General features: G+C 49.4%; 1 protein-coding gene across 4 annotated transcripts in view; it reads right to left on the reverse strand.

Moving 5' to 3' along the window:
* Positions 1 to 26330, reverse strand: part of USP9X (ubiquitin specific peptidase 9 X-linked) — a 1749911-nt gene that overhangs the window by 901983 nt on the left and 821598 nt on the right. For all 4 annotated transcript variants that reach the window (XM_086934127.1, XM_086934125.1, XM_086934124.1 and 1 more), the window contains one exon: positions 5571 to 5811. In XM_086934127.1, coding sequence (XP_086790253.1) covers positions 5571 to 5811 — 241 coding nt within the window. The remainder of the gene's footprint in view (positions 1 to 5570; positions 5812 to 26330) is intronic.

A 26330-nucleotide genomic window follows, 5' to 3' on the forward strand; every position in this document is an offset into this window, starting at 1 on the left:
GCAGCAGTCGAGACAAATGTTTTTTGTGAAGTGTCTCGAAGATCACGGACATCGTAGGTGTTGGCACCGTCACCGTGATCCCTAGCTTAGTTGCACCCCTCAACAGCACTTCCTGGAAGGAGACAATATCGTCCACGGCCGACACCCTCGTCCCTGGAGACTCAGACAGCGTCGGTGAATAATCCCTGATGGAAGAGCCTGTGTGGGATCTGGATCTGCGCCTCCTGTGGCGTCGTCTAGATCAAGATGACGACCGGCCACTGCTCCGCGATCTCACTCTCCGGCCTGAGCGGGAGCGCGACCTTCTCGGCCTCGGTCGATCCGCAGGTTTCGCAGAAGCAGGCGATGTCGGCCTGGCCGGGGCCCTCGGCAGAGGTGTCCCCTTAGGAGGAGTTGGAAAGCGTGGCAACGAGGCCGTCTTGGGTGGTGCACAGGTGGAGGAGCGGAGGGTAGAGGCAGTGGGAGCTGAGGCGACGGTGACTGACGAGGAGCCGGCCTACGAGGCGGCGGTGGTAGAGGAGGCGGGGTGGGGTTCCGCGGAGGCGAACCCTTCGGCAAAGGAGGAGGAGTGGGTGTCCTAGGTTTAGTAGGCGTATACACCACTGAGTACACCGAGCCTGGTGACGGTCTTCTTCCTTGGCGACGATGGCGAACCAATCGGCTACCTCCTAGCGTCAGGACTCCTCCTGCGCTTCCTCTGCGTCAAAGAACGCCTTCTCGACGTTGAGGAATGTCTTCTCGACGTCGAAAAATGTCTTCTCGACGTCAACCGATAGCGCCTCCTCGACAGCGAACGCCTCCTCGACAGCGAACGCCTCCTCGACAGCGAGGATCCACTTGACGCCGATCTTCTCCTCTTCGCCGACGGCGAACAACGGTGTCGCCTCGATGGCGAGCGCCGACGCCGGGCCTTTCCATGATGTCGATGACTCGACGATGACGTCAATGATGTCGACGACGATGCTGTCGACGGCAGTCTGTTCAGTGACGTCGAACGCCGACGCCGCTTCTCCCCAGAGCCCCGGGGAGATGGGGAACAGACTTGTCATCCCCCTCGACGCCGCAGTCGACGCAATCGACGCTGGCGGAGAATGGGGACGCTTGCTGGACTTCCTACCCCTGGGGAGCCCCCCAGAGGCCTCAGCATGGGCAGATGAAGCATGCCCTGACCCACCTTGTGCCTTCTGACGCCTTTCCTCGAGGCCTTGGAGCCTGATCTTCATCCTCTCTCTCAGGGTCCTGGCAGAGAGGGTCTTGCAGATTTCACACTCCTCTGGGAGGTGAGAAGAAGGGAGGCAGACGATGCACACTCCATGTGGGTGTGTTTGACAGTATCAAATGCTGACAAAAGATTGGGGAGGATCAATAGGCAAGATTCATTTTGATCAAGCATTCTTAGCACATGATATACAACGCGAGTCAGAGCCGATTTTGTACTATGACCCTGACGGAAACCAGATTGAAATTGGTCCAGGAGTTGGAATTGATCAGTATGGTTACACAGTTGGACAAGCACACATTTCTCCAGGAGCTTTGTGAACTTAGGGAGGTTAGAGATTGGGCAGAAGTTATGTAGGTCAGTGGGATCTGCAGAGTGTTTCTTTGGGATAGGGTAACTTGCCCAGATTATAGTTAGTCCGGAATTGCACCTTGCCGGATTGAAGCACTGACGATCTTAGTCCAAAGTGGGATTATGGAGGTTCTAATTTCAGAGAAGAAGTTCGATGGCAGGGGGTTGTTGTAATGATTAGATGGTTTCAGAGTAGCCAGCGTTTTGTGTATAGTACTTTTGTCTAAGGTTTTGATAAAGCTCCAGGATGAAATGCGCATAACGCAAATTAAAACACAAATATGTTTTAAAATGTCCAGGTCAACTGCTTGCCTGAAGCCTACTAGCTACCCGTTGCCGCCGGAATCGGGACTAAATAGCCTGCTGGAAATGCTCTGCTAGACCGCTAACCAGCAGCACACAGGAAGTGAGGAACATGTAGGCCTTCTCCCCAAAAGCAGCACTAGCTGCGGTGGACCAGAAAGCCAGAAGGAAACCATGGTAAGAACACTATCAAATACAGTAGATAGAACTGCACATAACCATCTCTCCTATATCTGACGCTTTACTGGAATGGCTGTGACATGAGATTAAACTGGTCCCAAAGGAGTCGGAGCAATCACATTTTTTTCACCTTGGGGCTTAAGGTGCCCGGAAATAAGTTTGAATGAAAACATACATGGATGTTGGATCTGAGGCTTTGAAGCATATCAATCCAATTTGAGGACCAGCTATTCCTAATATGAAATTTAACACTGTTCAGCCATGAAGCCCACCTTCAAAACAGAGGGGGCAGCGAGAGTGGGAATCTTAAAGTGATGGAGTTCTGAAGATATGTACTGCTCTTACAGGCTGAGACTATAAGGAGTTTAAAATTGTCTGGGTGCAACTTGTTGGATACAAGCACACAGGAGATGGTCTTGCAACACACCACTCACTTTTCAGGTTTGCAATCTTCTCCTCGCCCACTGAGTGGAAGCTATGTTTAAATACAGAGAAGGAGGATGATTCTGGTACCAGACATGTCTTATAGGGCTGATTTTGCACTGTAGGGTGCTACATTCACAAATTTGGAAAAATTCTAGTACCAGCGAGGGGTAACCAAATAATGTGTAAGGTGATCTTGAATTTAAGTAATTTAAATGTGAAAATGAGTTGTAAGGATCTATTAAGGAGAAATTAGGTTCCTCTGATACCCTTAAGGTAGATCACCTATGGTTAAATACATTTTTGAAGCTCTACGATTGAGTAGCAAAAAACAATTGAAGGTTGAGAGGCAAAAATGACCTCTTTAAGACAATTGATGTTAGGATTGAATGGGATCCAGTAAATTCTACTTCATAGGTACAACTACGAAACAAACTGCTATTAGCATGAATGGTCCAAACGTTATTGTGGTGATATAATAAGGCTACACAATCATAATAAATGCACAATTAAATGGAGTGGGCTTGAGAAAATAATATATGGTATAAATTGTGTAAAGCGATTTGCATTGAGCAAGAATAATCTTAGTTTGAGAGAGGCTTTTCAGAGTAGCGCTCACCTTATATTGGCTAGTGGTTAGAATGACTACACAAGTTTTTGTTGATAGCCAAGCTAAAAAATCTCCCTTGCATGTTAATACACGTTCTGAGTCTGTTTGGAGGTGGTATGTTAACAAGTGGCTATTTATCACTGCAAGTAAGTGATTAATAGACTCACTGATGAGCCTCCAACTCTCGCCATTTCAAATTAAATAGCAACCTCAAGTAATCTATCTCCAAGCCAGAGGTGGCGGTCAATAAGTGTTTTAATTTTTATCCCAAAAAAAACAACTTCAACTGAGTATTACAAATTATATTTTAAAAAAAACTGTGGCCGGTAAAGAAAATTCACATAGTATAAGAAAAGTAGTTTTTGGAAAAAAACTGAAAAATTGGCAAGGGCACACAACGCTGAAGGAGCAGTGGGGGCAAGTGTGCAACCTCTAGAGAAGACTTCTATGAGAAGCTTGAGAGCTTCTGATACCTCTCCAGATTCCAGTAAGTAGCTTTCCTGAGTACAGTCCAGCATACTAAATTAGAAGCTTTTCCTTAGCTGAATTAATATATGTATATCAAAAATGAAAAGTGGGTATACAAGATAAAAATGTGTGTATTTTCACAACTCATAAGCTGATGTTTGGAAAATAATTATATGTAAACAAGTAGGAGGACCCCACTCTAACTTTGTAGAGGACGGTGGGGAAACATTCAGGAAAAAGAAACAAACGTCCGGGTTCGTTGGACAGTTTAGATAATGTCTTGTTTTAGTGTAGGACTAACGGGTATCCCCCTTTAAGCACCCTCTGGTTATTTATTCTTTCTTAGAGGGGCATGTTTTCCATGAAGAAGGCAAAAGAGCTAACCACATATTCTTACAATAAAGAGCATATGTTTGTGTATCAAAATTTTTTTTTTGATGTTATCAAAATAGAGTTATCAGGTGGGGAGACAAGTAAAAGGAGTTGGTTTGGTTGTCTATACCTAGATTTTTGTTTCCATACAACAAACAACAAATGGACAATATCTTAGACACAATAGTTAAGTAAATAAACGTTTTTTTCTGATTAAGAACATATCACTACTTTGGTTCGGTAACAAAATGCAAGTTTTATTCCACAATACAATGTTATAAAAAACAATTCATTAAAACCATTATACAATGTACATATTCATCATAATGTTGTTAAAATACAATAAAAAAGTCACAGAATCAAAAAGGTCGACGCAGCGTTTCGGCTTTTTTTTCTAGTATGCCTTCATCAGGACTGATTCTAGACAATTAAAATAATAAAACACATAGTTACCAAACATGTCAATATCAAGATGATATATCAAGTGTTTGGTAACTATGTGTTTTATTATTTTAATTGTCTAGAATCAGTCCTGATGAAGGCATACTAGAAAAAAAAGCCGAAACGCCGCGTCGACCTTTTTGATTCTGTGACTTTTTTATTGTATTTTAACAACATTATGATGAATATGTACATTGTATAATGGTTTTTATGAATTGTTTTTTATAACATTGTATTGTGGAATAAAACTTGTATTTTGTTACCGAACCAAAGTAGTGATATGTTCTTAATCAGAAAAAAACATTTATTTACTTAACTATTGTGTCTAAGATATTGTCCATTTGTTGTTTGTTGTATGGAAACAAAAATCTAGCTATAGACAACCAAACCAACTCCTTTTACTTGTCTCCCCACCTGATAACTCTATTTTGATAACATAAAAAAAAAATAACCAGAGGGTGCTTAAAGGGGGATACCCGTTAGTCCTACACTAAAACAAGACATTATCTAAACTGTCCAACGAACCCGGACGTTTGTTTCTTTTTCCTGGAAAATAATTATTACATTTACAAAATATATTTAAAACTGATATTTGGGTGATATATCATGCAGAGGTGTGAAGGCTTATTACAATTATTATTAACTAGGTGCCAGGGATACAGCAACTATGACTGTTATATGTTACCCTTATAGAGGCATTCCACGTTGACAAAGCGTTTTTTTGCATCACTGATGGCAACCAAGTCTGATACACCGAGGTGATCAGTGCTGGTAATCTTGCAAATGGTGGCAACTAATGTAAACTTGCATGATGGGGTCGCAATATTAGTAGCAGAGAATGATTTTCCTTGAACCTAAGTAGCTCTTATTACTGTAAAGGTTGAAGACCCCTGCTCTAGAACATATCTAGACGAGGTTTCTGATCCAACCATAAACTGATATGGAACCTTTAGGATGAGAATGGAAGAGCACCAGAATCAGAGTAAAAACAGTACATAAGAATCAAAAAACACACACACATGTGCATAATTTGTTAAAGTTGATAATGAAGACTATTCAAGAAAATAATTTAACAGGAGAAAGAGAGAGGGCACCAGAGAAGGTGAAAGCAGTAACTAGGAGAAAATCAAGGTATAGAAACCAGAATGATGCTGGGCAGAAACTCATTATAAAAGCATAGGACTGTGTCAAAAACATAGTTACCGTTTTATCTTTCAAATTTAACTGTCCAATTAACTTCCGATCATCAGCAGGGTCGACCAATTCACCACCAATGAACAGCTCAACCTTAGTATGTGCACTGTTCGCTTTAATTCGATTGAGAATACACCGTCTTACTGAGCCAATCGTATCATTAGTGTGAGACCAAATGTCCAAATCTTCTACTTGCCGACCTTGGTTTGGAAAGCGAACTACCAATGTTATATGTTTACCACGAAAAGCTCTGTATAGAAAAGAAAAGAAAAGTCTTTCTTACATGGAGTTTCTCTACAGCATGTGCAGTTAACAAGAATATTTCAGTGAAACTAAGTATCCTCACATTTCCCTCTTGTATTCTGAGCAAGAAACCTAGATAAGACATGACAGATGAACAGTGGAACTACGTGCCAAACATCCATAGCGATTGAAAGCCCTGTGTGCTGTCATTCAGGCAAACTGTGCCCCCTAAAGAAAAACAGACTAATAGAAATTTGTAATAATGAAGCCCTTCAATGAAAAACAATGCAATGTTGTTTACACTGTGAACATATTGTGGTCTGGTAGGTATATGGAAAACATTCAATTGACTATTTAGAACATTCTCAGTCTGCCATGCATGTGCTGTTAGGTGGGCTATGGGGAAAAGTAATACAAGCATATGTGTCATGATCACAGAACCTCAACTGCGAGAGCTCAGGATGAAATCAAATAATGATAAACAAGCATTTGCAAAATGAATAGGTGAGGTTTGTTTTAAGTGCACATCCGTAATTATGTGATAGATCGGGATACGATAACAGAAAGCTCACAGAGCTGCATCAAAATACTGCTCGGATGTGCAGGCAATGAGAAGCAGACTATTTTAGTTGACACATTTAAAGCCATGCCGTTCAATAGATAGCCAGCTGTCCAGGAAAGGATTCCCAATTAACGCTTCTTAGACCACAGCCCATTTAGAAACCCTCTTCCCCATCCCTTATGTTTTTTGCATCCCACTTAAACCCCTGGACACCACCACACAGTGCTCAGGGAAATTTTGGACATTGGGAACTTCAGAAGCAATAGTGAAAGAAGTGAAAAAAAAGCTTAAAGTCTCAAGCAATAGTATTCATCTGACATAAGCAACATGTTCTTTGTTTAACATACAGAACACGTTTTTGGTTTAGATTTCTCAATCAGCTGGTCAGCACCCATCACCCTGCCATCCGTGTAGAGTCAGCTAACACTAGCAAATGCAGGCCTTGAAGCAGAGCAGTTGTTGCGTTCTGAATAATATCAAACCCAAACGCGTGTAAGCTTCCTCGCTACGGTCCCGCATCGCTCCGACATTACACCTATCTCAGAGCAAGCCATCCCCATTCCACACCAGAGATCACACACGGTGCACTGGTAGCTCAGACGCACATTTTGAAGTTAGTTTCTGCGAGTTAACGCCGGATTTACTTACTTCACTCTAATGCTTCTCCAACTGAATCGTACTTTAGTTTACAGATTGGCATACAATTCTTGAATCATTCTCTTTTAAATTATTCAAGATGATTTAGATAGCTTATTAGGCTTTGCTGCCTTTAACTCAGTGCACTGAGGATAATCCCTTTGTCACAGTGCTGAGCGAAAAGAACATTTTCACAGATGCACTAATAACATAAAACAAACGCTGTACAACAAACATTAAAGGGCGTGTCGTACACATCGTGTTTACCTCAATCTCCTTACCACATACCCATTTTCGGAAATATCTTATGCAAATTAGCCTAGCGTCCTCAAATAAAGAACAAGTTACTTACAATCGGTAACAATGAATCTGTAAGAGACATATGTTAGTTATAGATTCCTTACCTTGGAATAACCCCAAGGCACCAGACTGGATCTGGAGAATTTTTTCTTAGCAGTACACCTGCGCTTCGGTAGGTGGTGTCGGTCGACACTGCGTCCGTCGTCGGCATCGTGGTTGCCAGGATGACGTCGCAGTGCCTACATAGATGCCGCCCTTGCGCACCAACACCAGTTCTGACATGACTATCCACGCCAAAAGCACAAAGCCATGAAAGACACTGACCACAGGTGCACCACAACTAGGGCCCTACAAGTGAGTCCCTATCCCTAGAAGTCAGTTCTCAGAAAGGAAAGGATGGGTGGGGTAGTAAGGAATATATAACTAACATATGTCTCTTACAGATCCATCATTACCGAAGGTAGGTACATTTTTAATCTGAAAGAGACTGTTTGTTAGTTATAAATTCCTTGTAACACAAAGAGGGTACAAAGTTCCCCGGGAAGAGTGAAGGAGTAGAGGTGTGTGTGCTAGAGAGAGGGGGGAATCCCCTTGTTGGAACTAAAACCCTCACACACCCAGCAAGCTAGGTGTCATGCTTCATCATATGGGTTCTGCTCCTCGTCAGACTGGCGCTGCAATGTCGGACGGGGTCCCGAAACCGGGGCTCTTTATCGGAGATCTTTTGTTCCGGCCATATGGTGCATACGTGTGAAAGGGCGGGGGAGTGTGGACGTGACGTGAAAAAGGTGAGATTAAAAAAGGTAGGTCAGTCCACAACCTACTTTATTCTTGTGGTAGACTTCCTTGTTTAAAAGGGGTGGGAGGGGAGCTAAATGCCCTAGAGCTATCCCAGCCCGTTAACTACTACCCTCTTGTTTGGTCGACATGTTTCTTGCCACGATGGCAATTCTTCAGGACCTCAGTGTATAGTACCACACAGTGAAAAAGAATAATAGTGATAAATAGAAACTTGCAAACTGGTATACAACCTTTTATGGTCGGTAATACCGAAGCGCAGGCCGATTGGTCCTGCTGGAGTATTATGACCTGTAAAAAATGGAATAAACACAGTTCACAGATGGCAGCTTGAGTGCAATATTCCTATATGAAGGATTTGCACAAGTCCAGTCCATACACACACACACACATAAACAAACCAAAGTGAGGGATTAGAAATCAACCATATAGCATAGTGAGTAGGTGATTGTATCACACCACCAGCTGGTTCGTGCAATTACATATAACAGTGATATTTGAAGAAGTCAACACTGCTGGTAAATGGAAGAAAACTGGGTTAATCATGCTCATCCCAGATGATTCCCTGAGATACTTCGCAGTCTGCTTCCGAAGGACCGGTTGGTAAAGGTATGGTACCTAGTAGGGGAAATTTAAGCATGATAAACTGTGATAACAATATCACAGCAGGGACAAGGGTGGGAGTGGGGACGACCCCACCCCGGGCAAAACACAAGGAGGAGGACAGACACCTCGCATCCTGAGTTTCGGTGTGTCCTGGCAGTACCACTGTTCCGTGGCTCAATACGGACTGGTCACCAGTGAAAAGCCTGGGGCGCAACCAGCGTAGCCAGGCGCCCGCAACAACCGCTTCGCGTCCCCGCTGGAGGACAGCCGAAAACAGCACCGTGGCGGAGCAAGGAAGCCCGGAATTACGCGAACACCCCCGGCAGCCCACCAGCCCCACAAACGGCATCGCGGCCAGGCAACAATTGGCTACCTGGAGCCCAAAACTCAAGGGTAGTCGAGAGTTCTTGCCGCCCCACTTGTTGGTGACGGGGTATCAGATGCCGGTTGGAGCAGATTTAAAATTAAAAATAAAATTCAAAGCCTCACCTACGGTGGCACACGGTCCAAGCCGATGCACCTACCCCCCCGGAAACCGTCTCAGTGAAGTCGCACAGCAGCTGGTAATGGAGCACAGGGGCGCGCCAATATTTATGTATCCAGCCTCAATCCGCCCAGTTGGCTACGCCGCTAGAGTGACGTCCCCCTCCATAGCCGCGCATGGACACAAGCACACGAATTGCAATAGCATCAAATGCATTTACATGATCACTTGCCCCTGTGGGAAAAACTACATAGGGATGACGATGAGACAAATTAAAGTGAGGATTATGGAGCATAAGAGCAACATTAGGTGCTTGAAAACACACACCAAACTATACGAGCATTATTCCCAAAATAACCATCCTGCTGACAGCCTTAAATGGTTGGTCCTGGAATCCCACCCAGCCATTTCCAAACAAGCATTGTTTAAGATTGAGCAGAGATGGGTCCATCAGCTCCAATTGGACTCACTGGGGCTAAACGATTCTGTCCCATGGGCATCCTTGGGTAGTTAGAATTACTGTCTCAATCTAGTTCATCTGTGTGCCTTTCATCACATGTTTCCTATTTAACAACCAATGGGATTACACTCGGACTGTACCCCAATTAAACCCCCCCTGTCCCACTGTATATTCCACTACTAAAAAACACAGGGTGACTCTCTACCTGCCGGGGAGGTTTAGATGTGAATATCTTCACTGAGTGGGTTCTCCTCATATGCCTCGCCCACGCAATGCGCTAAACTCTTCCACTTCCTCCCTTCCAATATGGCCGCCTCCTTCACCACAGAGCCCTATGCTTCGGGCCACAGTAGCTACCGCACATGCGCGGCTATGGAGGGGGACGTCACTCTAGCGGCGTAGCCAACTGGGCGGATTGAGGCTGGATACATAAATATTGGCGCGCCCCTGTGCTCCATTACCAGCTGCTGTGCGCCTTCACCGAGACGCTTTCCGGGGGGTAGGTGCATCGGCTTGGACCGTGTGCCGCCGTAGGTGAGGCTTTGAATTTTAATTTTAAATCTGCTCCAACCGGCGTCTGATACCCCGTCACCAACAAGTGGGGCGGCAAGAACTCTCGACTACCCTTGAGTTTTGGGTTCCAGGTAGTCAATTGTTGCCTGGCCGCAATGCTGTTTGTGGGGCGGTGGGCGGCCGGGGGGTTCGCGTAATTCCGGGTTTCCTTGCTCCGCCACGGTGCTGTTCTCTGCTGTCCTCCAGCGGGGACGCGAAGCGGTTGTTGCGGGCGCCTGGCTACGCTGGTTGCGCCCCAGGCTTTTCACCGGTGACCAGTCCGTATTGAGCCACGGAACAGTGGTACTGCCAGGACACACCGAAACTCAGGATGCGAGGTGTCTGTCCTCCTCCTTGTGTTTTGCCCGGGGTGGGGTCGTCCCCACTCCCACCCTTGTCCCTGCTGTGATAATGTTATCACAGTTTATCATGCTTAAATTTCCCCTACTAGGTACCATACCTTTGCCAACCAGTCCTTCGGAAGCAGACTGCGAAGTATCTCAGATAATCTTCTGGGGTGAGCATGATTAACCCAGTTTTCTTCCATTTACCAGCAGTGTTGACTTCTTCAAATATCACTGTTATATGTAATTGCACGAACCAGCTGGTGGTGTGATACAATCACCTACTCACTATGCTATATGCTTGGTTTTTAATCCCTCACTTTGGTTTGTTTATGTGTGTGTGTGTGTGTGTATGGACTGGACTTGTGCAAATTCTTCATATAGGAATATTGCACTCAAGCTGCCATCTGTGAACTGTGTTTATTCCATTTTTTACAGGTCATAATACTCCAGCAGGACCAATCGGCCTGCGCTTCGGTATTACCGACCATAAAAGGTTGTATACCAGTTTGCAAGTTTCAATTTATCACTATTATTCTTTTTCACTGTGTGGTACTATACACTGAGGTCCTGAAGAATTGCCATCGTGGCAAGAAACATGTCGACCAAACAAGAGGGTAGTAGTTAACGTGCTAGGATAGCTCCAGGGCATTTAGCTCCCCTCCCACCCCTTTTAAACAAGGAAGTCTACCACAAGAATAAAGTAGGTTGTGGACTGACCTACCTTTTTTAATCTCACCTTTTTCACGTCACGAACACACTCCCCCCGCCCTCTCACACGCATGCACCATATGGCCGGACAAAAGATCTCCGATAAAAAGCCCCGGTTTCGGGAGCCCGTCAGACATTGCAGCGCCAGTCTGACGAGGAGCAGAACCCATATGATGAAGCATGACACCTAGCTTGCTGGGTGTGTGAGGGTTTTAGTTCCAGCAAGGGGATTCCCCCCTCTCTCTAGCACACACACCTCTACTCCTTCATTCTTCCCGGGGAACTTTGTACCCTCTTTGTGTTACTAGTTTATGGACTTGTACACTGGACCCCAATAAATATTGTCCTTCTCCAGTCCCTCCTTTGTTCAAAAATTATAAATTCCTTACCTTAGAATAGACACCCCAGCAATACCATCACCGGAAGAGGGTCTGCAAACTAAATTCACACCAGAAAGACCTGGAGGACTGAACGGGCAAAACAGCCGTCCCTCCAGACTTGGTTGTCCAAGTAGTAATGTCTGGTGAATGTGTGCAAGGAAGCCCACATGGCCGCCTGGCAGATGTCAAGGTGTGGAACTCCACATGCTTATGCAGTAGTTGCTGCCACAGCCCTAGTGGGATGAGCATGCAGCCTCACTGGAAGTTCCTTGTTCGCTAAACCTTAACTGACGCCACTTCCTTTACACAACATTCCACGCCAGAAGCACAGAGCCATGCAAGACACGGACCACTGGTGCACAAAAACTAGGGCCCTGAAAGGGAGTCCCTTACCCTAAACATTAGTTCGCAGAACGGGGAGGATGGATGGGGCGGTGAGGAATCCATAAGCAATATATGTCTCTAACAGATATATCGTTAACGAAGGTACGCAACTTTTTCATCTTGAAGAGACTATTAGTTATGGATTCCTCACCTTAGAATAGATACACTAGCAATACCATCCCAGGAGGTGGGTCTGCGAACTAAATTCACATCAGAAAGTCCTGGAGAACTTAACAGCCAAAGAAGCTGTCCCTCCGGACTTGGCTGTCCAGGCACTAGTGTTTAGTAAACGTGTGCAATGAAGTCCATGTGGCTGCCTGGCAGATGTCATGAAGAGGGACTCCACGTCCCACAGCAGTAGTGGCTGCATTCGCCCTGGTGGAATGGGCGTGCAGCCCCACTGAAGGAATAACAGATTTTGATGCGAAGAAGGACCCATCGAGAGATGGTCCGCTTTTGCACGGCCCAACTTTTATTGGCGCCCACATAGCCAACAAAGAGCTGGTCATCCATCTGGAATTGCTTTGTGCAATCTAAAACAAATGAAAGTGTACGTTTTGGATCTAGACAGTGGAGTCGCTCCTCTTTAGAAGGATGCAGGGGCGGGAAAAAGGTGGGCAAAGTGATGGTCTGTCAAATGTGGTAAGAGGTAACCACTTTGGGAAGCAAAGAAGGCCTAGTACGAAGGACAACTTTGTCCGGATGAACAGCCAGAAAAGGAGGTTTGAAGAAAGAGCCTGAAGCTCACTCACCCTACGAGCAGAGGTGGTGGCAATCAAACAGGCAGTTTTAAGTGTCAAAAGTTGTGAAGGACAGTTATGTAGCGGCTCGAAAGGAGCGCACATAAGGTAGGTAAGAAACAGGTTCAAGTCCCACTTCGGGAGGAAGTTCGAAAGCTGTCAACTGTCGCCAGTGAATCTCCGCGCAAGGAGGTGGAGCCTGGACCGGTTTGGGTGGAGGACTGTCCATTGCTGCTGCGACAGAAGGTCCTCCCGAAGAGGCAGTCTGATCGGAGGATCGATGGCCCATGTGCAGAAGCTCGGGTCACTAGACTCTTCGTGCCCAGTCCGGGACCATAAGAAGGACGTGGGCCTGTTCGCTCTTGATCATCTTCAGTACTCTGGGCAGAAGTGGTATAGGTGGAAAGGCATGAGATAATCGCGCTGATTTCGACCTCCAAACCTTCCGCACACATTTCAGACCCCATTCCCCCATCTTTAATAAAATAAATGAAGCTTACCTTAGCGCCCATCTGGGGAAGAATCATAAACAGCTCCTTACAAAGCGGTGTGGTCCCCGATTGTCTAAAAATGGGACAAGTCACTCCTCTTCTGAAAAAACCCGGTCTCGACTCAACTGACTTGAACAATTTCAGGCCGATATCCAACCTCCCTTTACTCTCGAAAACACTTGAACGCTGTGTACTCCTGCAACTGACGCAACATCTGGACAACATCAATCTCCTGGACCCCCTCCAATCTGGCTTCAGACAAGGCCGCAGCACTGAAACCGCGATGCTGAACATCATAGACGACATCCATGGATCTCTTGACGCTGACAAGTGCTGCCTCCTCATACTCCTTGATCTCTCAGCAGCGTTCGACACGGTGGACCACAAGCTCCTCATCATGACTCTTCAAGAAAGAGCCGGCCTTGGCGAGGTAGTTCTCAAGTGGTTTTCCTCCTTTTTACATAACCGTTCGCAACTAATAAAAATCAAGAACTTCACCTCCGATACCCAGCAAGTCAACAAGGGTGTCCCTCAAGGATCAGTGCTCTTCCCCCAGCTCTTTAACATCTACATGGAACCACTCGCCAAGTTACTCAGGAACGCCAACATCCACTTCCACCTCTACGCGGATGACATGCAGATTTACCTGGAAACCTCCTCTCTCAAAGACATCCACAGACTCAACGATGTCCTAAATGAAGTTCAAGACTGGCTGACAAAGAATCACCTGAAACTCAACCCCGATAAGACAGAAACACTCCTCATCTCAAACAAAGAAGATAACCCTCAAATCACCGAGTGGCTAAAGTCGATCGATGCTCTCAAAGGTAACCTCACGCTAGCCGACTCCGTTAAATCCCTGGGCTTCACCCTAGACCCCAAACTAACCCTGACAAACCACATTAAGAACTCGGCGAAAAGCGCATTCTTCAACCTCAGACTTTTGAACAAAATTAAACCCTACATTCCCAACAATGACCTCAAACTAGCCACGCAATCTCTAGTTCTATCAAGACTGGACTATGGGAACTCAATCCTAACAGGCATCCCCAAATCGCACCTGGCACCACTAAAAACAACACTTCACGCGGCAGCAAGAATGATCACAGGCTGCAAAAAATACGACCAGCACAGTGCCGCCATGGAAATTCCAGAATTGTGGACATTGCGCGTTCTCTTCGGTGGTGAATAAATCTAACCAAGGCTCTCCCCACTGCTGAAAGAGACCTTGCGCCATCTCAGAGTGAAGACGCCATTGGTGATCTCTTATGCACCGGCGGCTGAGTTCATCCTCCCTGGCGTTCAGAGAACCTGCCAGGTGTTGAACCACCAGGGACATGCCCTGATGTTCCAGCCACTTCCAGAGACTAAGTGCGCCTGACATAGGTGCCATGACCCCACCCGCCTTGTTTGTTGCAGTACCACATGACGGATCGCCCAAAGCTCCAGAAAGCTGATGTGGAGCCTGGACTTCGTCGGAGGCCAGAAGCCTCTGATCTCCGCCTCTCCCATGTGGCCGTCCCACCCCTGTAGTGAGGCATCTATCACCACTTTGAACTCTGGCTGGGGAAGGGAGAGGGACCTGTCCTTGACCAAGTCCTAGTTCATTAGCCACAACTGCAATTGGTGTGCAGTGCCGTCCGAGATATGACACCTGGTACAGTCCACCAGCAGGATGCAGCAGGCTACGATGCCCAGTAGCCTCAGGGTCAGTCTGACCGTAACACAGGATAGAGGCTGAAAGATTGAAATCCTAGCCCGAATATCCCGGACTCACTGCACTTGAGTGTCCAGAACCACTCCGATGAAAAGGAGATTCTGAGAGGGAATCAGGTGTGATTTCGGCACATTGATGGTGAACCCCAGCGAATGCAGGAGGTCGCCGTAGCATGGAGATGGAAGGAGACAACCTGGGGCAAGCCCGCCTTCAACAGCCAGTCGTCGAGATAGGGGGAAGAATGGAACCCCCATGTCTGATCAGATGAGCTGTGACCCGCCATCACCTTCGTGAACGCCCGAGGAGCGCTGGTAAGGCCAAAGGGGAGCACAGTAAACTGAAAGTGCTCATGGCCTACCATGAACTGTAGGTAACACCGATGGACCGGCAGGACAAGGATGTCAAAATGAGCGTCCTGCAGTTCCAACGCTACCATCCAGTCTCCAGGGTCGAGGGCAGACAGGACCTGAGCTAGTTACAACATTTTGAACTTCTCCTTCCGGAGAAAGTGATTGACGCTCCTGAGATCCAAGATAGGACGCAGGCCCTTGTCCTTCTTGGGCACCAGAAAGTAGTGGGAATAACAATCATGACCTACTTCTGGTGCAGGAGCGCGCTCGATGGCTCCCTTGGTCAGAAGAGACGTAACTTTATGTTGGAGAAGGGCCAAGTGATCCTCGGACATACGATGGAATTAAGGTGCCATGGATGAAGGGGTAGTCTCGAAGGGGAGGGAGTAGCCTCGTCGGACTATCTGCAAAACCCACCTGTCCAACGTTATGTTGAGCCAGTGGGGGAGGTGATGACGAATCCTAGCACCCACTGGCAAATGGTGGCCATGAAAGGTCAGACTAGGAAGGCTTGGAGGCTGCTGCAGAGGCGGCGCTGATGGACTGGCCCGCCCGCTGGCCCCCAGACCCACGTCCCTGGCTGTACAAAGGCTGGGCAGCTTGCCCAGGTCTGTGGCTCTGGACGGAACGTTTCAGGGAACACCTTCGTTAGCCACGAAAGGGGCGAAAAACAGGCTGCAAGGGACGAGAGGTAGAAGCGAGGCCCAAGGACCTGACCGTAGCCATGAAGTACTTAAAGCGCTCTAGCGTATTGTCAGGTTTGTCACCAAACAAGCGACAACCGGCAAAGGGCATGTCCATAAGCATAGCTTGGACATCACCCCTAAAGCCAGTGGACCTCAGACAGGGCTACTAACGTTGAGATTGTCCTGCCCAGCGAGTCGGCGGTGTCCAGCCCAGAACATATGGCGAACTTCGCTGCGTCTCTTCCTTCGGCAACTGCACATGAGAGCACCGTCCTGGCTCCTTAGGGCACTGTGGCAGCACCTGCATGACCATCTCCCACACAGAGTGGGAGTAACGGCCCAAGAGACATGAGGTGTTCACCGACTGCAGTCCTAAGCTGGAGGAAGTAAACATCTTTTTCCCAAGATGGTCCAGCTTCTTGGATTCCTATCAGGTTGTGTGTTACGGAATGCACCCTTGGAAGTTGAGGCTTGGACCACCAAGTTCTCAGGGGTGAGGTGTTGGGGAGCAATATGGAGTCACCCAGGGCAAGGCGGTTGCGTCGGGCAATCATCCTATCCACTGAAGCCCCTGTCCTCGGCTTGAACCAAGTGCCCAAAAGGATGTCTGTGAGGGCCTCATTGATTGGCAGCAGGGGCTCTAAAGAGGCCGCTGCCGGGTTGAAATACCTTGGTCAGGAGGTTAGTTCTGACCGCTACTGCGCAAGGTTTAAGGCCCCAGCCGCCCTATGCAACACCACTGCGTTTGATGCACCCTACTCCGTAGCAATGGCAGGGGGATATAGCATGCCAAGGTCTGGGGAGGAGTCCAGACCACTGGCCTCACCCAACTCATCTCTCCAGTCCAGCTCTTCTAACTGGTCTGCCAGAGGGTCCACAGACCCCTTACAGTCCTCCTCAGGTAGCCACTCAGGGCGATGGGGAACACCAGGGGAGAACTGGAGTACAAAAGTACTAGTCGACGCTGGTCCGGCTCTGTGTCCACATCGAGGGGGAGGCTGGGGTCGACTTCTGTTCGGGACACAACCGGCAGAGGTCGTCACTGGATTTGGTGTCGGAGTGGTCACGAGTCCGACCAGTGCCAATCTGGATCCAGGCCCAGAGCCAAAGCCGCCCCCATTGAAGCCCTAGAGCCCCCAGCCGAGTCCGCGTGGGCCAAAGGAGGAGTCTGGCTGCTCAAAGATCAAGTGGAGGGCTTCGTAAAAGCTACTAAGTTGGGAAGGGGTCGCCCCGGCTCCCGGAAAGGGGAGGGAGGCTTGGAGCCGTTCCAACAGGTTCTGTGGGCAGAACCTGGCGACTACCGTCTGCAACCTGCGTCGCATTGGCGGAAGGATCGGGAAAACGTAAAAAACAACTATGCTTCTTCGCCTTCTTTTTGGGCTTCAACTTACCCGAAGAGGAAGACTGACGAGGAGAGGTGGTGATGGCTTTGCTACCAGTCAAGCGAGATCCCTCTTGACCTGGACCTCGAACGGCGCATACCAGATTGCTGGGTCTGGAGAAGCATTCGGGACAGATCCCGCAAAGACTTCGGGACCATGGCCCGGCAGTCGGAGCACGACTTAGGGTCATGATCGCGCTCCAGACACCATAGGCACATGAGATGGGGGTCCGTCACCGACATCAGTAGGAGCCACAAGGCTTGAAGCCGGTCCGCCGAGATGACATCCCTGTGCAACAGGAGTCGTGAGGACCCGAAAAGATGTCAACAAAAAGTCGCAAAAAGAGAGTCAAAAAATGACTCGAGGTACCGCTCTCTCTGGATCTGCACTAGCTGGATAAAAAAAATTAAGAACTGATGTCAGCGCGCAGGGGTGGCGTCTAAGTAGATACCGCAACGTCAATCCAGCGATCACGACGCCAACGATAAACACGGAGTCACAATAACACCTACAGACGCGCAGAGGTATTGCTAAGGAAAAAATTCTCCAGATCCAGTCTCACACCTGGAAGTAATTCTAAGGTGAGGAATCCATAACGAACAGTCTCTTTCAGATACAAAGGACAGCCCATTGAGAGATGGTAAGCTTTTGAACAGCCCGACCTTTCTTGGCATCTAAATAGCGAACAAAGAGTTGATCATCCACCCGGAAATCTTTTGTGAAGTCAAGGTAGGAGAACAGCGCACGTTTAGGGTCCTGACAGTGGAGTCTTTGATCCTTGCAAGGGTGCGGAGGTGGGAAAGAAGTGGGCAAAGTAATCATTTATCCTTTGTGAAATGGTGTAACCACTTTAGGAAGGAATGAGGTCCTCGTCCTAAGCACCACTTTGTTCAGATAATTAGAGAAGAAAGGGGGTTTATAAGAAAGAGCTTGAAGCTCACTCACCCTGCCAGTAGAGGTGATCGCAACAAGGAAGTCCGTTTTCAGCATGAGGAGCCCGAGAGGACGGTTTTGAAGAAGCTTGAAGGAAGCACACAAGATAAGTTAGAACAAGATTCACGTCCCACTAGTGCATTATGAAAGGAGATGAAGGAAAGAGATGAGTAATGCCCTAAAAGAATCTGTTTACAATAGGGTTCTTGAATAAAAATGGTTGATCAGGCAGCCGAAGAAAAGCAAAGATAGCTGCCAGGTAACCTTTAAGAGTGCCCAGGGCAGAGCTCTGCTGGGCCAAAGAAAGTACAAGCAGGAGGGGGAGAAATGGGATCAACAGCCTTTGCTGTGTACAATGACACAAATTTGTTCCATCTACAGGCATATACAGTTTTAGTGGAGGGCGCCAGGCTGCCAAGATGACTTTACAGACTTCGGATGAAGGTCAAAAGCTGACAACTGGCGCTGCTCAATTTCAACGCAAGGAGGTGGAGACTGGACAGGTGCGAGTCAAGAACCGTCCCCTGCTGCTGTGACAGAAGATCCTTCCGAAGGGGTAGTCTGATCGGTGGATCGATGGCCATGCTCGGGATACCATACTCTTTGTGCCAGTCCAGAGCCACAAGAATAACTTGGGCCCAGTCGCGCTTGATTTTCTTCAGCCCTCGGGGCAGAAGTGGTAGAGGCGGAAAGGTGTGACGGAGGGCACAACTTCACTCGCGACTAAAAGCGTCACTGAGCGAGTGTGGCCTTGGAAATTCCAGCGTGCAGAACTAATGACATTGTGCATTCTCTTCAGTGGCGAACAGATCTAACCACGGTTCTCCCCACCACTGTCAGAGTGAAGATGCCATTCTTGATCTACCAGGCACTGACTGCTGAGTTCGTCCGCCCTGGCGTTCAGAGAACCTGCCAGGTGTTGAACCACCAGGGTCATGCTCTGATGTTGCAGCCATGCCCAGAGACGAGGAACCTCTAGACACAAGGTCAATAACCCCACCGCCCTATTTGTTGCAGTACCACAGAACGGTGGTGTTGTCAGTGAACACAATGTTTCAGCGCCAGACGGATCGCCCGGAGCTTCAACAGGTTGATATGGAGCCCAGACTCCGCCGCAGACCAGACACCTCTGATCTCTGTCTCTCCCAGATGGCTGCACCATCCCAGAAGTGACGCATTTGTCACCACTGTTAAGTCTGGTTGTGGACGGGAGAGGGATCTGCCTCTGACCCAAGCTCGGTTTGTTAGCCATCACTGTAAATGTTGTGCAGTCCCCTCTGAGATCTGGACGGAGTTGGAAAGATTCCCCAGGTGCTGCGCCCACTGGAACTTCAGGTCCCACTACAGAGCCAGCATATGCCATCTGGCATGATCCACCAGCAGGATGCAGTAGGCCATGAGGTCTAGCAGCCTCAGGGTCATTCTTCCCGAAATCAGGTATAGAGGCTGAAAAACCAGTATTGCAGCCCGAATATCCCAGACTCGCTGCTCGGGAGGATAGGCCTGAAATTGCACTGTGTCCAGAACCGCTCCAGTGAAAGGGAGCGTCTGAGAGGGAGTCAGGTGTGACTTCGGCACGTTGATAGTAAACCCCAGCAAGTGCAGGTGGTCTGCCGTAGTCTGGAGCAGGCAGCCTGAGGCGAGCCCGCCTTCAGCAGCCAGTCGTCGAGATAGGTGAAGACTGGAATCCCTGATCTGGCAGATGAGCTGCGACCACCATCTCTTCGTGAACACCCGAGGGTCCCTGGTAAGGCCTTAGGGAAGGACGGTAAACTGAAAATGCTTGTGGCCTACTGTGAACCATAAGTAGAGTATGTGGGCTGGGATGACAAATAGAGAAATAGGGAAATAGGCATCCTCGAAGTCCAGCGCACCCATCCAGTCTCCATGGTGGTGGGTAGACAGGACCGGAGCTAACGTGAGCATTTTGAACTTCTCCTTGTGGAGGAAGCGGTTGAGAGCACGGAGGTATAGACTAGGACACAGGGTGTTGTCCTTTTTGAGCACCAGAACGTAGTGGAAATAGCAACCACAACCTACTTCTGCCACAGGGACCCTCTCGAAAGCTTGCTTGGCCATGAGAGTGGGACTTCGTGGTGGAGAAGAGCCTAATAATCCTTCGACATGTGATTGAAAAAAGGTGGCATGTAGGGAGGGGTAGTCCTGATGAGGAGGAAGTAGCCCCTTCAGACTATTTGTAAAACCCACCTGTCCACCGTGATGAAGTGCCATTGCGGGAGGTGATGGTTAATCCTGCTGCCCACTGCCCGTTGATGGGCCTGAAAGATCAGACTAGGAAGGTTTGGAGGCTGCGGCAGGGGGAGCACAAGTGGACTGGCCCGCCCGCTGGCTCCCACGTCCGGGGCCACGCAGAGGCTGGGCAGCTTGCGTGAAGCGGTAGCTAGGCTGCGCCAGACGTGGCTGGGTGCAATTTCTGTAGCCATGAACAGCAGACTGGAATCTTTAAAGCCCTCTAGCGCAGAGTCTGCTTTGTCGCCAAAAAGACAACGGCCATTAAAGGGCATGTCCAGCAATGTTGACTGGACATCCCTTGAAAAGCCAGATGTCCTCAACCATGTGTAGCACCTAAGGGCTACCGATGTGGAAATCGTTCTGTCTAGTGAGTCAGTGGTGTGAGAAGTTGGCCTGGTATATGATGTTCACTATTCTAGTGAACACCTTGCACCAGTCCAAACAACCCTTAGGGTGATGGTTGTAAAGTCAACCTTATAGACCAGCTATCCTTGAGGTAGCGTAGACAGAACAGTCTTAGGCTAAAAGACTCTTGAGGGCTTGTATAAAACCAGCTGTTTTACCATATGTAACCCCTTGAATACCAAATGAAAGGACACCACACAGGATATATATAAAATATATATGTATTTATTCACTAACACACTCCTCTGCACTGTTTATGAGGTCAGAGGCAAAAGCACATAAGTTATACTCAAACACTTTAAATAGCACAATTTACAGTTAGGCCCTAGGGGCGCGTAAAACCATATACTAAGTAAGTGGTATAAGAACCACGACTCGGGAAAGGAGAAGGCCTAGGGAATCGCTGGGGCTACACTATCTGACCCTTAGGTTAGCAGTACACTCACACGAGAGTAAATAGAAAGTCAATAGGAACTTAAAAGGTAAGTAAATGGAGATTTAGGACCCTTCCGGTCTACCTAGGAAGATACAACTAACAAAACTAGACTCTAGGATAGTCAATCCTACAGGAGCACCGAAGTACTCGCGTTACCTCACCCACGGGCTGCGGGTGCATAGGTGTCAAAGAGTGTCGGTTTTCTTGTTGATTCCTATGGAGCCTTGGAAGAAGACGCTGCAGGCGATCAGGAGGAAGATGCTCGGGTGGATCCAAGAGTTGATTGGAGTTGAAGAAGACCTGAAAGCAGAGGGGACAGAGTCTAGGTCACTTGCCAGTGACCGGGTGGAACCAGGAAGGAACCAGACGTTGTCGATGAGCTATCTGGTGCTGTCGTGAAGCTTGTTGTTGCAGCCACACGGACCAGGAGGCGTCGAGGACGACCAGGTGCTGTAGAGGAGCTGTCCCATGAAGGTTCTCGCAGATGGAGGGGTCGAATTCAAGATCGGAGCCAACAAGCCTAAGCAAAGGCAACCCACGCAGGATCCACAAAAGGCTTCTGGTGCAGACCAGGAGGGTCGGAGGTACTTCACCTATGCAGGGGGAGCAAGGGCCAGTCTGAAGCAACCAGACCAGCAATGGATTGTCAAGAGGGTCGTCGCCACAGGGCTACTAGCCAACAGGCTAGCAACCGGACAACGCGTTGAGCAGAACACAAGCAGAAGGGCCCCACGCAGATCTCGTGGAGTGTGGAGGGCTGGTCTTCGGTGCAGGTGTAGCTCGGTGTCGGGGTGTCTCAGTCCCCAGTGCACAGCTTCAAGGATGCCTCAGGAGCTGCGCTGTTAGCAAGTTGAAGACTTTCCAAGTTGCCTGGTTCCACGGGTTCCGAAGCCTTCCACGGGGCTCAGCTGAGCTGGAGTTGTGCAGTGGGGTCAGAGAGGTCCGGTAGTCGAGGTCTTGTCAGGCTCTGTGCTCGGGTTCCGGCAGGAACGGGGACAAAGCAAGCCGTCGAGTTGCTGGATGGTGCCTGGTTGCCCAGGGTGGTCACTCCTTGGCCACAAGGGAGATTCTTCAGTCTTCAGCTCAGGTGAAAGTCGAAGGGTCCAGAGTTTCGTTTCAAGTCGATTCCAGGATTTATCTAAAGTCTCCTGGGTCAGCTCCTACGTTTCTACAACTAAAGGGGGCTGATTTACTCACTAGGTCCCTCCTATGGGTGGGACCAGGAAGGGGGGTGGTTACACACCCTTTCCTTTGTCCAGTTTCGCGCCAGAGCTGGGGCTGGAGTGCCCTAGCAACCAGTTCCACTTTCCCCCATCGTCAGAACCTACGGACTCAACATCGTGTTATATGCAGACGACACCCAGCTCATCCTCTCCCTATCCAACGAGCCCAACACCGCCAGACGCAACTTTCGAGAACGCATGGAAGCCGTTGCCAAATGGATGAAAAACAGCTGCCTTCAACTAAACACCAACAAAACAGAAGTACTCATCATGGGCCCAAACCCCGACGCCTGGAGCGACACATGGTGGCCCACCGCCCTCGGAAACCCGCCAACCCCCGCAGACCACGCACGCAACCTGGGAATCATCCTGGACTCGGAGCTCAAAATGGACCGCCAGATCAACTCTGTCTCATCTTCCTGCTTCCACACCCTCCGCCTCCTTCGTAAGACCTTCAAATGGATCCCCCTCGAACACCGAAAGACAGTCACTCACGCCCTGGTCACCAGCAGACTCGACTACGGCAACGCACTCTACGCCGGAATAAACAAAAACCTCATCCGCAAGCTACAGAACATTCAGAACGCCGCCACAAGACTGGTCCTCAACCTGCCAAAACACTGCCACATCTCCCAGCACCTGCGCACACTCCACTGGCTCCCCGTCGAGGCGAGAATCACCTTTAAGATGCTCACCCACGCACACAAGGCCCTCCAGGGCACCGGACCTGCATACCTGAACAGCCGACTCAAATTCCACGCACCCCAAAGGACCCTACGATCAGCCCAGCTTTCCTACGCCGTGGTCCCCCGCACCAGAAAGACCAGATCGGGAGGCCGCTCCTTCTCCTTCCTCGCGGCCAAAGCATGGAACGCCCTTCCGCTCCACCTCAGACAGACATCGCTCCCCATCTTCTCAAGAAACCTCAAAACCTGGCTCTTCGACAGACACCCTCCTTGATGGAATGGAAGCTGCACCCCCACACCCCCCCACCCCCCCACCCCGAGCGCCTTGAGACCCTTACGGGTGAGTAGTCGCGCTTTAACAAACTCCTGATTGATTTATGAGTTTGAACTGAGGTATGCATGAAGCACCTAGTGTGCTCCAGGCAGTGTCTCAATCTATTCAGCCCTCCCTGTCCCAAAAACAAATCCTCCTGTCTGGGGTGGTACTCGCACCTCCCCAGGCAGGAAACCTATTGTCCAAACCTCCGTGACTGGAAGGACTCCCAGCAGCAGGAGGTCAGACTTGTGTCTGTGGCAACAGCGAACAAGTTACTTACCTTCGGTAACGATATATCTGTAAGAAACATTAGTTAGTGTTAGATTCCTTACCTTAGAATATCCCCAGGCGTCAGTCTGGATCCGGAAACTTTTGCGTAGCAGTACCCCTGCGCGTCGGTAGGCGTCGTCTGCAGGCGTCCCCTGCGGCTCCGCGTCCGTCGTCGGCGTCGTGCGCCGTGATGACGTCGCTGGAGTACATAGACGCCGCCTCCGCGCGCTGACGTCAGTTCTTTGCACACAGCTTTTCCGCGCCAGGAGACGCAGAGCCATGAGAGAACCAACACTGGTGCCATGTACAAACTAGGGCCCTGAAAGGGATGACCTTAACCCTAGGTATCAGTTCGCAGAACGGGGAGGATGGGTGGGTTCGGTAAGGAATCTAACACTAACTAATGTTTCTTACAGATATATCGTTACCGAAGGTAAGTAACTTGTTCATCTGAAAGAAACACGTTAGTGTTAGATTCCTTACCTTAGAATACATACCCCAGCAATACCAACCCCGGTGGTGGGTCTGCGAACCAATACAAAACTACACCAGAAAGTCCTGGAGGACAGAACGGCCAAAGAAGCCATCCCTCCGGACTTGACTGTCCAGGCAGTAGTGCCTCGCAAAGGTGTGCAGCGAGGCCCACGTAGCCGCTTGGCAAATGTCCTGCAAGGGGACTCCCCGGCCCAGGGCAGTAGTAGCCGCCGTGGCCCGAGTGGAATGGGCCCTCAGCCCAACAGGAGGCTCCTTCCGAGCCAAAGAGTAGCACGCTTTGATGCAGAGGACGACCCATCGAGAGATGGTTCGCTTACAAACCGCCCGTCCCTTCTTCGCACCCACGTAGCCAACAAACAGTTGGTCATCCACCCGGAACTGGCGTGTGCGATCCATGTAGAATGAAAGCGCACGTTTTGGGTCCAGACGGTGGAGCCGCTCTTCATCCTTTGAAGGATGCGGAGGCGGGAAGAAGGAAGGGAGGGTGATGGACTGCCCGATGTGAAAGGCCGAAACAACCTTGGGCAGGAAAGAAGGTCTAGTCCTCAGAACCACCTTGTCAGGATGAATGGACAGGAAAGGAGGTTGGACAGAAAGAGCCTGGAGCTCACTCACTCTCCTGGCAGAGGTGATGGCAACCAGGAAAGCCGTCTTTAAAGTCAGGAGACGGAGAGGACAAGAATGAAGGGGCTCAAAGGGAGCACACATCAGGAAGGTCAGAACCAGGTTCAAATCCCACTGAGGCATCACAAACGGAACAGGTGGAAACATGTGAGTGATGCCTTTTAAGAACCGAGTTACAATCGGGGATTTGAACAAAGAAGGCTGATCAGGAAGCCTCAAAAAGGCTGAAAGGGCAGAAAGGTAGCCCTTGATAGTGCCCAGAGCAGAGCCCTGCTGGGCAAGAGAAAGAAGAAACAGAAGAACCTCCGAAAGAGGGGCAGAGAGAGGATCCACAGCCTTTGCTGTGCACCATGCCACAAATCTGTTCCACCGACAGGCGTATACCGACTTAGTGGAGGGACGCCTGGCTGCCAGAATAACATCACAGACTTCAGGAGGCAAGTCAAATGGCCTCAACTGCCGCCGCTCAATCTCCAAGCATGGAGGTGGAGACTGGACAGGTTCGGGTGGAGGACCGTCCCCTGCTGCTGCGACAGAAGGTCCTCCTGAAGAGGCAGGCGGATCGGGGGACCGACTGACATGCTGAGTAGCTCGGGATACCAGTACCTTCGAGCCCAGTCCGGAGCCACAAGGATAACTTGGGCCCGGTCGCGCCTGATCTTCTTCAGCACTCTGGGCAGAAGTGGTATAGGCGGAAAGGCGTATAACAGACCGCAACTCCACTCGCGCCGAAAGGCGTCGCCGTGCGAGTGCCGTCTTGGAAACTCCAACGCGCAGAACTGATGACATTGCGCGTTCTCTTCTGTGGCGAATAGATCTAACCAAGGCTCTCCCCATTGCCGAAAGATGCCTTGCGCCACGTCCGAGTTCAGACGCCATTCGTGATCCATCGAGCACCGACGGCTGAGTTCGTCCGCCCTGGCGTTCAGAGAACCTGCCAGGTGTTGAACCGTCAGAGTCACGCCCTGACGTTCCAGCCATTGCCAGAGGCGCAGAGCCTCCTGGCAAAGGGTCCACGACCCCACTCCGCCCTGTTTGTTGCAGTACCACATGGCGGTGGTGTTGTCGGTGAACACCTGCACTACACTCCCGTTGACAAAGGGGAGGAATGCCTTCAGTGCCAGACGAATCGCCCGCAGCTCCAATAGATTGATATGGAGCCGGGACTCCGCCGGAGACCAGATGCCTCTGATCTCTGCCTCTCCCAAGTGGCCACCCCAGCCCAGGAGGGACGCGTCCGTCACGACAACGTGCTCCGGTTGGGGAAGGGAGAGGAACTTGCCCCTGACCCAATCGCGGTCC

The sequence above is a fragment of the Lissotriton vulgaris genome, chromosome 8, assembly GCF_964263255.1.
Source record: "Lissotriton vulgaris chromosome 8, aLisVul1.2, whole genome shotgun sequence".
NCBI lineage: Eukaryota > Metazoa > Chordata > Amphibia > Caudata > Salamandridae > Lissotriton > Lissotriton vulgaris.